The 14997-nt window shown below is 35.9% G+C and overlaps 1 protein-coding gene across 1 annotated transcript in view; it reads right to left on the bottom strand.

The window, feature by feature from the left end:
- LOC106872761 (myocardin-related transcription factor B) overlaps positions 1–14997 on the bottom strand; it is a 355455-nt gene that overhangs the window by 280393 nt on the left and 60065 nt on the right. Inside the window, exon 3 of the mRNA XM_052970965.1 lies at positions 621–647. Within this exon, the coding sequence (XP_052826925.1) occupies positions 621–647 (27 nt within the window). The remainder of the gene's footprint in view (positions 1–620; positions 648–14997) is intronic.

Raw genomic sequence — 14997 nt, 5'->3', positions numbered from 1 at the left:
TATATATATATATATATATGATGAAGAGGGGAAAAGAATCTATATATTTCTTTTTTATAGGATGCTCATTGTGAGCGCATACACATAAGAGGAAATTATAGTCCTACACGTTACTATGGTCACTGAATTCTTCACTTATTAATTTGGGAAGAAAGGAAGGAAGGATGTCAAACAGATTATTTTCACCTGAAATGTTTAAATGAAGAATGTGCTAGAACACTAGTTTTCTGTCCCACATCCCTATGACTTCCAAAAAATTATACATCTCACATGAAGTATATGTCTTAAATATATGCCATACATAAAGTATGTCTTAAATATATACCATACATAAACACACATTCAAAAGGAGTTTTAACTAAGACTTCATTGCAAGTTTTATTCACTTGTTACTGTTTTACATCCCATCCTGAAGTAATTCATACTTCACATCAAAATAATGCTGCTTCCCAACACCTTTGAAAAACATTACACTAGAGCAATGCACAAAAGAGAATTGATTGAAACCACTTCACTACTAAGTTGCTTATACTTAAATCTGTATGAGAACCTTTGTAGCATTGTTGCAATAATGCCACAACTTCTGTAAGAAACAGACAAGAAACAAACGGAATACATACCAAAACTTTTCTTGAGGGATACAACTTCTGAAAATAAAAAGATAAAAATAATGTTTAAATATTTTTTAGTCTGAAAAGTGTCACTTCACAAAAAAGAAGAGAAAGACTAATCAAACAGCAGTAAAGAAACAATCATCATCATTTAATATCTGCTTTCCATGCTAGCATGGACTAGATGGTTTGACAGGGAACTGACAAGATGCAGGGCTATGTCAGACTCCAATGTCATCTTTGGCATGGTTTCTACAACTGGATGCCCCTCCTTACACCACTCAAATTACAGAATGTACAGGGTACTTTTTCATGTCTTTGGCACTAGTGATGTTGCCATGTGACTTACAAAACAGAAAAGAGCAGGAAAAAGGGAAAAGGAAAAAGCTCCGACTACTAAGAAGTATTTGGGAGGGAAAGGTGGATGTGGGTGGATTTATGCCAGGTGTTGAAAGGCTAAAGCATGATAGAAGGACAAGCACAGGCATCTTGCTATAGGTGGTTCCGATAAGGTAATTATCCACCCCTGATTGGAACTCTCCCATATGACATGCACGCATGCTGAGTGACTCGCATTTACTTCCGCAGACTAACGACTCACAGGCTGTATGACCGGTTAATATGTCTCCCAAGAAATCGTGCAAATACTGTTGTATATGAAGCAATTATAGAGGGAAGAATGTAGACGGCAAAGTTATTTCACTTCACAGATACCCTGAAAACATCGCTATTTGTCGTATTTGGCTTCAGAGATTGAGACTTGTGAGGAAAGACTTTGTTTACACTGCAAATAGCCAGATTTGCTCCCAGCATTTCGTCAATTCTAATGGACCATTGACAGATCACCCCTTGCCATCCATTTTCCCAAACAAAGTATTTAAAACATCAGTAAGTGCATGATCATATACGCAGTTAGTAGATGAGTGAAATGTCTCTATGATTTATCTCCTCACTAACAGATTAGAACATATTAAAATTCAAGTAGTCTACCTTGGGCTAAACACAAAAGTTTAAACTAAGTGTTGTGTTGATGTACAGGTATTTTTAATAAAAGCATTTTGCATTCAAAGAATAAATACATTGAAATTGTTGTGAATGTTCTGAATGAATGTGGGAATTTCGAGTAAGCCTGGCTGTGATATTTTTCTTTATATATTTTTTTGTTTGATTAAATAATAAATTTACAGCATTGAATCTAATATTCCTCTAATTATTAATAGACATAATAGATTAATAGACTTTATGGCCAAATCAGTGAATGATTGCTGTAAGCTATGCCCACGTAAAAATGTATTTAACTTATTTGCAGAATATACAAGTGAATGAATGTCAAGAAGCTATTGAGACCAGGGAAGTCGAAGATATGAATGTCACAGAACAGCTTGGTTGCTTCGTAAGTCCTACCATGTCTATGTTGAACAATTCTTTAATGTTTCATGATTACTGTGGTCCAGTTAATCCTGAATCATTCTCAGCTTTTACACACAAGTCAGTGCAGACTGTACAAGAAATTTGTACCAAGGGAATAGGAATACAATGTGATCTTGTCAATAAACCTATTTATACAAATAGCAGTATTCAGACCTTGGAAAGTAAGATGGTGGATTGTGAAACACAGGCAAAAGCACCTGTGCTTACATATGAAGATGTGAAAAATGATAATCAGAAGCTTCTCTTTTACACGGGAATACCAGATTCCATGACTTTTGATTGTCTTTTTGATGAAATTAAAGATGATGCAGCAAGTGAAATGGCGTGGGTAGTCTGCGGAAGTATAATTGTCTGCATAGAGCGCCACCTAGCCAAGGGAGATAATCTACTTATCGGAAAGCCCTATAGAGGAGATATATGGCTGAAGAAGATAAGAGGTACATAATAATGGGGTGCTAGAGCAAACTCTCAAACATCAAGAAGGTGAGAATAAGAGAGGATATGTAGTGTGGGTCATGGGAGGGGAAAAGAGAGTGGATGCCTTCATAAGAGTGTGTGAGGATAGTAAACAGGCGGAGATAAAAAGTAGTGAGTGATGAACTAGGGTGGGGGTGCAGATGATGGGAAATACCAGTATGTAGAGGGGTAAGGTGGAAGAAGTAGGAGTTGCTCAGGAAAGAGAATAGAACAGAAAGTTGTGAGATGATGTGCATGGTATAGGAGCTATGGAGAGGGAGATATAGGGGTACACATGGGGCTACAGTAGGTGGGTCATTATAGGAGAGCATTGAGAATAATAGCAGATAAGAAAGTGTTTAGCAGATAAGAAAGTATAGTAGATGAGAGAGACAGCAGTGGCTGAAGGCACAAAAAGGTGATTGGTTAAAATAGTATAGTATGGCCAGGGATGATGAGGAACAGAAGTAGTTCTGGGGGTGGGAGACTGTTAGGGAAGGGCTGAGGGAATCATTTTTGTGGTAATGGTAATGGACAAGTCTTCTTGAGCATAGCAAAACGCCAATCATCTTGGCCTTTTGTAGTCTCCTTCATAAGGCTTGGCTTCTTGAGATCAGCCTTCAATACTTCATCCCATGTCTTCCTTGAGCCTCTCTCTCCCAAGAGTTCCATCTACTTAAAGCAATCAGTACTTCTTTATGGAACTATCTCATCCATACATATCACATGATCAAACCACTACATTTGCACAGAACATCTGATTCTTCTTATGCACCTTTCTCTCAATACAATTTGCAATTTGTCGTACATGCACACTAACATTGCACATCCAGCAGAGCATACTAGCTTCATTCCTCTCTAGTCTACACATCTGAATTCAGAGCCCATGTCTCACAACCATGTTGTATTGCTGTAGATCTTTTTGCCAACAGAGGTAATAGTTCTCTCAACTCTTTCCATCCTATTCTTATTCTAGAGGTTACACTTTCAGAACATCCCCCGCTACTGCTAATTAGATCACCTTGTAACCTTGGATTTTATGACCCTTGACCATCTTCACATACAAAAACTACTTTCTCCATTAACCTTCCTGTGATTCCACCACACCTCTTGAGTGTCCATAGCTTGCTCTGAATACACCATATGGAATACCTGCCAACACCTTTCCTACATATTGAGCAGGACCAACTACCTAAGATGGGGATAGGATCCTGACTGATTTCTAGTGTACTAGAAGCTTCATCTTCACTAACTTAAGATCCTTTGATTTCAAGTTTTGCTTCCACACTTGCAATTCTCAAAATATAGCACTGGTCCTTTCAATGAACTTAATCACATTTAATTTGGTCAAGAATTTTATTACTTTAAAATGCTATTTCTCTTAACAAGCATACAATTAGTACTTTTGACAATGAAAACAATGTAAGAAACACACACACACACATATTCTAAGACTACTCAAGAAACCTTTTATCGCTTAGAATTTGCCATAGTTTACAGTTAATTTCTGTTGGTTTCAGTCAGTCACAGACTAACAAAACTGAGCTAAGTTTTTACACGAGTCAAACATGACAAGAGAATATGTTATTTCATTCTAGAGGTCAGTAACCACCCAATATTTATATATAAGTTATTTAAATAATAAAATATGGCTAAATACAAGTGTTTTCATATTCAACTTCTTAAGTTATACACATTAGTGTTGAAGAACAAGAATATATAAATCCTCAAAGTTGGATTATTTCTAAGAAGTATTTGAAACTTAGGTAGAGGTGAATGACAAGATACAGTTTTATGGACTTCCAACAGAGGACTGTGTAAAAGAAGAAAGACATGTTCCACAAATAAAAGATATATTTCAGAACAGGCATGACCATCACCATCAACACTATGGCTGCTAGGCTTGTGGCTTTGTTTTCTTGAACTATCTATCATAGTTTTATGTTTTAATTTATTTTGTTAAATCATTTTTGTAGCATGTTTTATAGTTTCTCTTCATAAATGATGTATGTGTCTTGTGTGATGTGGTTGTGCTACATGTGTTTGGAACCAGTAACATTGCTGTGGTGAAGGGAGAAAGATGGAGGGGGAGTAGTGAGTCATGTGATCATCAGAAGGGTAGACATGGTATGTAGGACATTAATGGAGGAGGAGGAGGAGGAGGAGGAGGAGAAGAGAATGGTATCAACATGTTGGAAAATTTCACCAGAAGATCTCAATGTCAGGGGCCAATGATAAATAGAATATGTAGACAGGCAGCTTTGCCAGAAGGAGATGATGGTTTTGTGAATGTCTCAAGTATGACAGCTTCCTTTTCACCAAAATATGCCTATTCTGTGTGATGTAGGGTCTTGCTGTTATTGTTACGTGCGACACAAAAGGAAAACTGAACTGACAATATTTTTAAGAAATGTTGGAATATGATTACTAAACCAAACACAAAGTTTGAAGTTCATGGGAAAAGGCAACACTGTTGTGCATTTCTATTCTTAGGGAAGGTTCAGACATTTGGCAAGGACAGGAGTCAACTCAGAGAACACTGTTTCATGATAATATTGAGGTATTGTCAATCCATCCAACTTTGTTGGGTTTCATAGACTAAAGTTATCATCAGACTTAGCAATTCTAGAGACATAAAGAATGTAAAGAGAAAGTTCAGCAGGAATATGTAGTAAATGTGGAGAAAGAAGCAGAAGTAGAATTTAGTTATAACTGATGTTTTAAAACTGTATTAAAACCCATACAGATAAGATCAACAACTGAATTCATGTTCTACATTTTAGCCATGGTAAATGATGCTTCTACATGATGTGATATGAAATTCTCAAGTCCAGTGAAAAGATGGACTGTGAAAGGATACATTACAAAAACATTCTTAAAAAAACACAACAGTAAACCAATTTTGCAAGCTATTTGGAGTTGGAAACAGAGTGAAAGTTACAGTTGATAGAAGTGGCAATGGCAGTGGTGGTGGCAGTGATGGTGTTAGTGGTGTTGCAGTACTTGTATGGAAAGTGGCAAGATAGCAGTTGCAGCAGACAGAATCAATTTTAGGTTCAAATAATGAAAGAACAAAGTAATATCGAAAAAAACAGTGTCAGATTTTTTCTAAAAGACACCAAAAATTTTGTAAAAATAAACAGAGATGGTTTTTACAAGAAATAACAAATATTAGTTAATGGATTAATAGGTTGGATGCTTTCTAACTTTGCATAAAAATTATCTTCATTATACACAATGTATGTGCATACATGTGTATGTAATTATATATACTTATACATACAAGAAAAAACACATTTTATTGTAAACAATTACGAAGCTAGATATAATATAGTTGAGGTGCTTGGTGTTCTTAACAATACTAATAAAAAGAGTTTAAAATTGAGAACTTATAAAGTTGCCGGCCTTGTGTCAAAAACTAAAACTATTATTATCATCATTATTATTATTATTATTATTATTATTATTATTATTATTATTATTATTATTATTATTATTATTAAGGCAATGAGCTGGCAGAATTGTTAGCATGCTGAGTAAAATGCTTAGCAGTATTTTGTCGTTTTTATGTTCTGAGTTCAAATTCTGCCAGGGATAACTTTCTTTCACACTTTCAGTTGAGTACTGAAGTCAATGGAATCGACTTACCTCTTCCCCGAAATTGCTGCCTTGTACCAAAATTTGAAATTATTATTTTTGAATTATCTTGATGTGAGATTGTTGAACCCAAAAAATTTTTCTTTGGAACAAGCTACACCCAACAAGCCTCAGGTCACAACAATTTTTTTTATGATCCTTGCTGTTCCAAGTAATGTATTTTGTGCATTGGGCAAAATACTTCTGGCATTTCTCCTGGCTCTTTACATTCTGACTTCAAATCCCACCAAGGCCAACTTTATCTTTCATCCTTTCTGAGTTGATAAAGTACCAGCCAGTTGATTACATCTGAGGGGCAAGATAGAAATCAACGTGCACCTCAGAATTGCAAGTCTTGTGTGGCGGCGGCAGCAGTAGCACTGGTAGTAGCAGTAGTAGTAGTCGCCATCCTCATAACAAATAATCATAGCAGAAGAGATAAGGTCTCTGCAAACAAGTCTCGAGTCATGATCTCCTACTGGTCACCCAAGTTTCCCTCTCATACAGATATGATTTATAGTAAATTTATGTATATTGCATACAACACACATTTTGATCAGGGAGATATAGTTTTATAGACATTTACTGTAATTTCTTTAGTGACCTTGCATCTGGATTTTAAATTGCTAAAATACACCGCTTTTGCTTCATAAACAAAAGTATGGAGATCATTCATAACTATCAACAAACAACTTTAATCTAGGTAACCTAAAGAAGACTTTTGATGTTACCTCATTGTGTAAGGTGGTGGGGAAGATGTGACTGAATTGTTCAGTGATGTTAGTCATATGAATCAGCTGTTAATACTCCTTAAGACAACAATACAGGAGTTCTTATTGTATGCTGCTAAAGAAGTTTGAAATCTAGAAGAATAATCTAATTTAAATGCCTATGAGTGTTCAACACAAGGGGAATTGGTAGGAATTAGGATCAAAATGTGCAAAATATATGTGTAATCAACAGTAGGAGCTACTTACAAATTCATCCCTTACCAAGGCAAGATAATAATGGAGGTAGTAATAGGGTTACTACTGATGAAGCTCTTCACCTTCTGTCATGCTATGAACACATTGTGTGCAGCAAGTGCAAGAAATATGGAAATGCAGAGTAATGAGATGCAGATGCTGAATGAGAGAAGCTAGGACGAATAGGTTAAACATGGTCTTTTAGGTGTCATTGAAAGGCTAAATGCAAGTGAGCCAAGCATTAATGGTACGGCATATGACTTGCTAGAGGTGAAATTTTTGAGTTGAGAGTGGAAGGTTTGTGGGAAATCTGGAAACAAGTAGAGAGCTCAGAGCTGAAAGCTGAAAATGTTGGTTGTGATAGGCAGCATGAGGCAGGGCTGTGGTAGATAGTGATACCGTATATTATAGATTCAAGCAAACCATTCCAACAATAGAAAGATTGGATGTGAAGGGAAAAACAAATTTTTATAAAGAGAAAGGAAAAGAACAAAGAAAAAATACAGGGGTTGGACAAAATAATGGAAACACCGTAAAATTTGAAACAAATTTATTTTAATATGGGGTAGGACCACCTTTGGCAGTAATTACACCTTGAATTCTATGAGGTATGGACTCATACAAAGTTTGAATTGTTTCCAAAGGAATTTTTGTCCATTCTTCAGTTAAAACTGTCTCCAGTTCTTGTAGTGATGATGGTGGACATTATTGACTACTTGTTTTTCTAAAATACACCATAAATGTTCAATAATATTGAGATCTGGGGACTCTGATGGCCAAATAACATGTTCAACTTCACTAGAATGTTCCCCGTGCCATTCAGTAACAACCTTAGCTGTGTGAATTGGTGCATTACCATCTTGAAAGATTGTTTTCCTTCGGAAAGAGTTCCTCAACCATAGGATGAGTTTGATCAGAAAAAAATGCTTTAATAGTCTTGACTATTAATTCTGCCATGAAGGGAGACCATCAGTGGATTTCCAAGATATAGCCCCCCCCCCCCAGATCATCACAGATCCTCCTCCATGTTTAACAGTTGGAAGAAGGCAGTCTGGGTCAAATGCTTCTTTTGGCTGTCTCCACACGTATACTCGCCCGGTGGTCGGAAATAAGGTAAAGGATAACTCATTCAAGAAAATAACATTCTTCCACGGCTCTAGGGACCAATTCTGTGGGTTTTTACTCCATTCTAAACACTTTGTAACGTTTGTTTTTGAAAGTAGTGGTTTTCTGATTGCAGCCCTCCCGTGAAATCCAGCTTTGTGCAGCCCACGGTGAACAGTTTTTGTGAAAACTGGATTCTCAAGGTAATCATTAAGCTCTGCAGTAATTTTGGGAGCTGTACTTTTGTGATCCTTTCTAACAATTCGCAAAAGAGTCCGACAGTCCCTATCTGAAAGTTTTCTTCCGGAGTTTTGTTTCGACGAGGAGGTTTTTCTCTCTTTCTTAAAGGCTGTCATTACTTTCAAGACAGTACTTCTTGATACACCAAACATTTCTGCTGTTTTCATTACGCTAGCGCCCGCCATACGAGCACCAACAATTTGACCTCTTTGAAAGTCTGATAGATCTTTAATTTTAATGACCTTTTTCTGATGATATATGAAAAGAAACAGCAATTTTAGCAAAACATATTAAGCAACACTAATAATAAATCAAAAAACATAAAAATAAACAAGCTTTTGACGGTTTTATATAGATATTTCAAAATTATGATGCTATGATGCTAAGTGTTTCCATTATTTTGTCCAACCCCTGTAGATATACAAGAATACAAAGAAGTAGAAAGGGAAGAAAAAAAAGACAGCAAGAGATGCATGCACATGTACATTTATGTGTGCATGTTTGCATCTGTGAGATAGAGAGAGAGGTAGACAGACAGAGAGCGACAAAGATATATATATATAGAGAGAGAGATAGTGAGAGAAGACAGACAGACAGACAGACAGATATAAGATAGAGATATATAGACAGAGACAGACAGACAGACAGACAGACAGACAGACAGACAGACAGACAGACAGACAGACAGACAGACAGACAGACAGACAGACAGACAGGTTGTATTCATGTCAGTGAATGGTTTGCATGTAAGCACATGTGTGCATGTAAGTGAGTGAATAGTATGTGCAACAAGCAATAAGAGCTGTTCCACTTCTCAACTCCTGGCTCTCATAAATAGGACAAAAAAATCCATCCATGTGTTGGATAATCAACAAGATAAACAATTGAATAAATGTCAAAAGAACATTCCATCATAGAATGTTTAAAATATCCTTGAAATAGAAACACAGAAATGAATCAAATTTTTGCTAATGAAACAGTCCAATATGTCAAATTTCAGAAGATGAAAGGGGAAAATATCTTTTTTTTTTTTTTTTTTAATGTTTCATTTAGTTAAAAAACAAAAATAAGATATTTGCAGAGCATCACAGAGGTGTTTTACCTCTGTTAGCATTTTCCCTCCTTTCTTTCTCAGGCAAAATGAGTCAGCAAGAAGGTTTTTTGTATGTAAAGGGAGTTGCTAGTGAAAAGGGCAGGCAGTGTACAGGTGAGACTGTTAAGAGAGAGAAATCTAAGCAGAGTTTATGCAACCAGAAATACCTAGGGTAAATGATTAATGAAAACAGAGTAAGGCTCAAACAGGAAGATATCACTGTCATGAATACTGAAGAATGGCAATCCAGCAGTATATAAAGCATGACCAATATAATGCCTTGGACCTTCTCTTTTAGTTTACAATTACAGTTTTGTTTATGTAGGATGCAGACTGAGCAGGTAGGATATTAGTTTTTTCCCTTGTCTTTGTCTGAAACACTGAGGGCAATGTCTTTTGTTGAATATTTTAAATCTGTATAAATGTTATGACTGTACATATAGCAAATGATAAGGAGAGCTAAAAATATAGAATATTAGTTCCTAGAATGTCCAACAGAGGTGAGCCAAGGGAATTGTGGCAAGTTGGGAAATGGTTTTCCAATCAGAAACATCAATTAATTTATTTATATAAGAAAACCATGAGAAATAAGTGAATTACTGGTGTTGATATTGTTAGTTAATAGCAAAGAACAGGGATGTTAGGAAGAGGAAAAGGAACAAATTTAGAGGAGGAGGAGGAGAAGGCAGTGCCACCATTAGTATTGTATATTCACTTTTCCCATTAGTTAGATGGGCTATCTGTTGTTGGGAATTAATAATAATGGTACACCCCTCCTACGTGATGAATGGAATAACCTAGTTGCTATAAGTAAAGAGAAGTACGTGAAGTACCAGAGTACATAGTAGGTGGTGAGAGATAGTCATGTCTATACTGGTTTTACTAAGTATACTGTATACCGAAGTGGGCGTTATTAATAATCCAACATTAAAAGGATTATAACAGTGGCAACGAGGATAAACCAATTCACGTGGAGTTAATAATAGAAACTCTAAGAGGAGTTAATAAACTCACAAAGTTTTGTTGTGCAAATTTTACAAAAAAAATCGTGATACAACTGCAACAGCAACAACAGAAGCAACAACAATAACAAATAATATTACAGCAACAGCTGTTGCAATTACTGAAGTCATCAGGAAAATCAGAAAAAGAGTTCTTGCCAGACTATGTCGTGAACTCCATAACAGAGTTCAAATACTAACCTGATGAAGAGTTGCTATCGAAGCATACTACAGAAGATATGAAGAAATCTTCAAGAAAGAATGTAAAGATTGGGACGAGATGAAAATACACTTAATCTTGAGAAAACTAGCAGCAACAGAACATGAATGATACAGTAATTATGGACTCCTAAGAAAACCTTCAGACATAAACTTTAATGACACAATAGATATATTGTGTAAAAGTTTCGGTGAAAAAAGTTCATTGTTCAACACATGTTGGAAGTGTCTGAACAAAGAGAAAAACAAAGACAAGGACTACATCAGATATGCTGATAGAGCAAACAGGAAGTATGAGAAGTTTAAGCAGGATGAATTAACACCAGATAGGTTAAAACGCCTGATTTTTACACAGGGACTTACTGCTGAAAAGAACACAGAAGTTAGATCTAGAATTCTCACAAAGCTGGAACAAAACCAGGATGTAACCCTACACAAAGTATCAGAAGAATGTGAAAGGATAGTCAAATTCAGACACGACACCAAGGAAATTGAAGGTAATGATTATTTCCAGGTAAATCAGGAAATAAACACATTTTGCATGTGGAGGTATACACCTGAGGAAAAACTGTCCATTTAAAAAAGCGGAGTGCTTTCATTGTGGTAATATAGGACATATAAAGATGCATAGTAGAACAAAGATTACAAAACATCAGAACAAAGGAAACAGAATAAATAGTATTTCATCAGAAGAAATTGGTAATATAACGATGAAGAAATTCATGAAGGTGAAAATCAGAAATATATTTGTTAAAATGCAATTGGACACTGGTAGTGATATTACCATTATAAACGAAAAAAAAGTGGAAATATATTGGTACGCCAAAAATAAATAAATCAAAAAAAAGTAGCACATGGTGTTTCAGGAAAAAGATATTTTTTCGATGAATTCATATGTAATGTAACATGTTGAGGTCAAACGAAAAAGGCTACGATATATATGTGTGGAATAGTGAAACTGTATACCCCTCCCGGTAAAAAGTGGTAGGAAGCAGCCATTATAAATAGACCAGTAGCTAGTTGTCAAGAAAGAGTTGAGATTCAACAGTTCTAGTCAGTGTCTTGGGGAGTTATCAGCGATAGTAAGACAGAAGTTATTCCAGTACAAAGAGATACAAGGGTATCCAATGACTAGTAACTATTGTGGCTACTAGCATAAAACAGCAACTACAGTACAATGGCAGTCATACATCACACCAGCAGGAGGAACCCACTTTACAACAGTGCAAACAGGGAAAAACAAATTTACAGAGTGAAAAAAAAAAGCAACTATACAGAGAGTTTAAACTAATTCACGTGGAAAATTAAATAACTCGACAAAAAAGAAATAAAAAAATCTTGTTGGGCAAACTTACGAAAATTGTAAAATATGGAAGACTTATTAGCCGGGGTAGTTGAGTTGCAAAAGCAACAACTCAAGAAACGAGAACAACAAGGATTGCAGCAGCAAATGTTACAACTATTAAAGTTGATAACCAGACCAGAGAATACATTTTTACTTAACCATGTAGCAAATTCCATAAGTGAATTCAAATATGACCTCGAAGAAGGAGTAACCTTTGAGGCTTACTTTCGAAAATTTCAACAAATTTGTGAAAAAGAATGTCAGGATTGGACGGACGAAATGAAAACGCATCTAGTTTTAAGAAAACTAGTGACAGCAGAGCATGAGAAGTATAGCAACTTCATATTGCCAAAGAAAGCATCCAACATAAATTTTACCAACACAGTTGACATTTTGTGCAAAATGTTTAGTGAAAAGAGCTCACTGTTTAGTACTAGATGGAAATGTTTAAACATTGTATGTTTAAACAAAGATGAAGATTCCGTTATTTACACAAAGTCAACAAAGAATGTAAGAGATTTAGGCTGGATATGCTTACTCCAAATTCTTTCAAGTGTTTGATTTTTGCACAAGGATTGACAGATAAAAGAGATGTAGAAATCTGAATGAAGAGTCTAACAAAACTGGAAATGAACCCGTATTTGACATTGCAGTGACTGTTGGAAGAGTGTGACATGATATTAAAATTAAGGCATGACACGGAAGAAATTTAATGGAAAGAGTATTTTCACATGAGACTAGTACAAGAAAGTCGGAAGGCAAAAAAGTGTTGCAGGAAAAATGGAAAAAATACTGGGATGTAAATCCATGTATGGCATGTGGTAGTATGCACCTGATAAAAGACTGTCTGCATAAAAAAGCAAAGTGTTATTGCTGCAGGTTTACAGGACATATAAAATCGCACTGCAAAATTAGAATGATAGGAAAATGGAACAAACAAGAAAAAATAAATAGTCTGCCAGCAGAAAAAGTTGTGATTAGAACAAACAGAAAATTCATGAATGTGAAAATTGAAACCACTAGCATCAGAATGCAGTTACACACAGGAAGTGACATCACAATCATAAATGAGAAAACATAGAAACAAATGGGTAAACCAAAATTATGTAGTCCAAACAAAATAGCGTATGGTGTTACAGGAAGAAAATTATATTTCACAGGTGAATGCGTTTGTAATATAATATTCAAAGGCTGAACCAAAAAAGTGAATGTTTATGTGTCAGAAAAATCCATGAATTTATTTGGCACCGAATGTATGGAGAAATTTGATTTAAGGGATACATCCATAAGCATTTTGTACAATAACGTAAATGGAGCAGTCAAATGATCGAATGAGGTCAATGAACTGAGACAAAAAATATAAGTTTGGAAGGTTTAGGCTGTTTCACAAAAACAAAAGCAAGGATAGCTATCAAAGAAAATTCAACACCTATTTTCAGTCCCAAACGGAATGTGCCATTTGCAGCAGTAGACCAGACCAATAAAGAACTAGAAAGGTTGGAAAACCTGAATATAATTGAAAAGATTAACCATGCAGACTGGGCAGCATCGGCAGTCTATATTAAAAAAAAAAAATTTTTTAAAAAGCTGAGAGTATGCACAGACTTCTCAACCAGATTAAATGACTGTTTACTCACACACAATTACCCACTACCAAGCCCAAAAGAAATATTTACTAAACTAAATAGAGGGAAAATCTTCTCAAAGTTAGACCTCTCAGCATCATACTTTCAGATTCAGTTAGAGGAAGACTGCATACATCTACTAACAATTAACATGCACCGTGGATTGTACAAGTTCAAACAACTGCTATTCGGAGTAAAAGTGGCACCCACCATATTCTAACAAATAATGGATGTGATGTTAAGTGAATGTATCGTCACCATCACATACCTCGATGACATTTTGATAAAGTGCGAGTCTCGGGTGCAACAAGTCGAACACATAAAGAAAGTATTCAAGAGAATAAGTGAATACAGACTAAAATTGACAAAAGAAAAATTTTTGATGGAAAAAATAAAATACCTAGATCAAGTAATCGACGAAACTGGATGTAGACCAGACCCATCAAAGGCAACAGCAATATGAAACGTGCCACCCCCAATGACTGTGACAATGCTACGAGCATTCCTAGGCTTGGTAAATTCCAAATATACATTCCAAGTATAAATTCCAAATATACATAAGGTAAAGGCGCCACTTAATGAATTACTAAAAACAAATGCCAAATTGGTTTGGACAGAGAAATGCCAGAAAGCCTTTAACAAGTTCAAAGATGTGATAACTTCAGGCTTGTATCTTATGCATTTCAACCCAAAGTTAGAGATAATATTAGCTACAGATGCTAGCGAGTATGGGAAAGGAGTCATACTCCTTCACAAGGATAACGATGACAGGAGAAAGGCCATAGCTCACACATCAAGGACATTATTGCTGGCAGAAAAGAGCTATAGCCAGATTGAAAAAGGGGCATTAGCTATTACATTTGGTATGAAAAAGTTCCACGGGTTCATTTACAGCAGATGTTTTTGGTTGCAAATGGACCATAGACCTCTAATAATGATATACAGATACAAGAAGGAATCCCAACACATAAGGCAAACAGACTGCAATGGTGGGGTACCCTTCTATTAAACTACAATTATGGAATGGAATATCTGCCTTCAAAAGAGTTGGGACATGCCGATGGTATGTCTTAACCTAGTCACTATCATCATCATCATCATCATCGTTTAACGTCCGCTTTCCATGCTAGCATGGGTTGGACGATTTGACTGAGGACTGGTGAAACCGGATGGCAACACCAGGCTCCAGTCTGATTTGGCAGAGTTTCTACAGCTGGATGCCCTTCCTAACGCCAACCACTCAGAGAGTGTAGTGGGTGCTTTTACGTGTC

The sequence above is a fragment of the Octopus bimaculoides genome, chromosome 10 (genome assembly GCF_001194135.2).
Source record: "Octopus bimaculoides isolate UCB-OBI-ISO-001 chromosome 10, ASM119413v2, whole genome shotgun sequence".
In the NCBI taxonomy this organism is placed as follows: domain Eukaryota; kingdom Metazoa; phylum Mollusca; class Cephalopoda; order Octopoda; family Octopodidae; genus Octopus; species Octopus bimaculoides.
The sequence above is the reverse complement of the archived record's forward strand: the minus strand, read 5'-3'. Positions and strand labels throughout refer to the sequence as shown.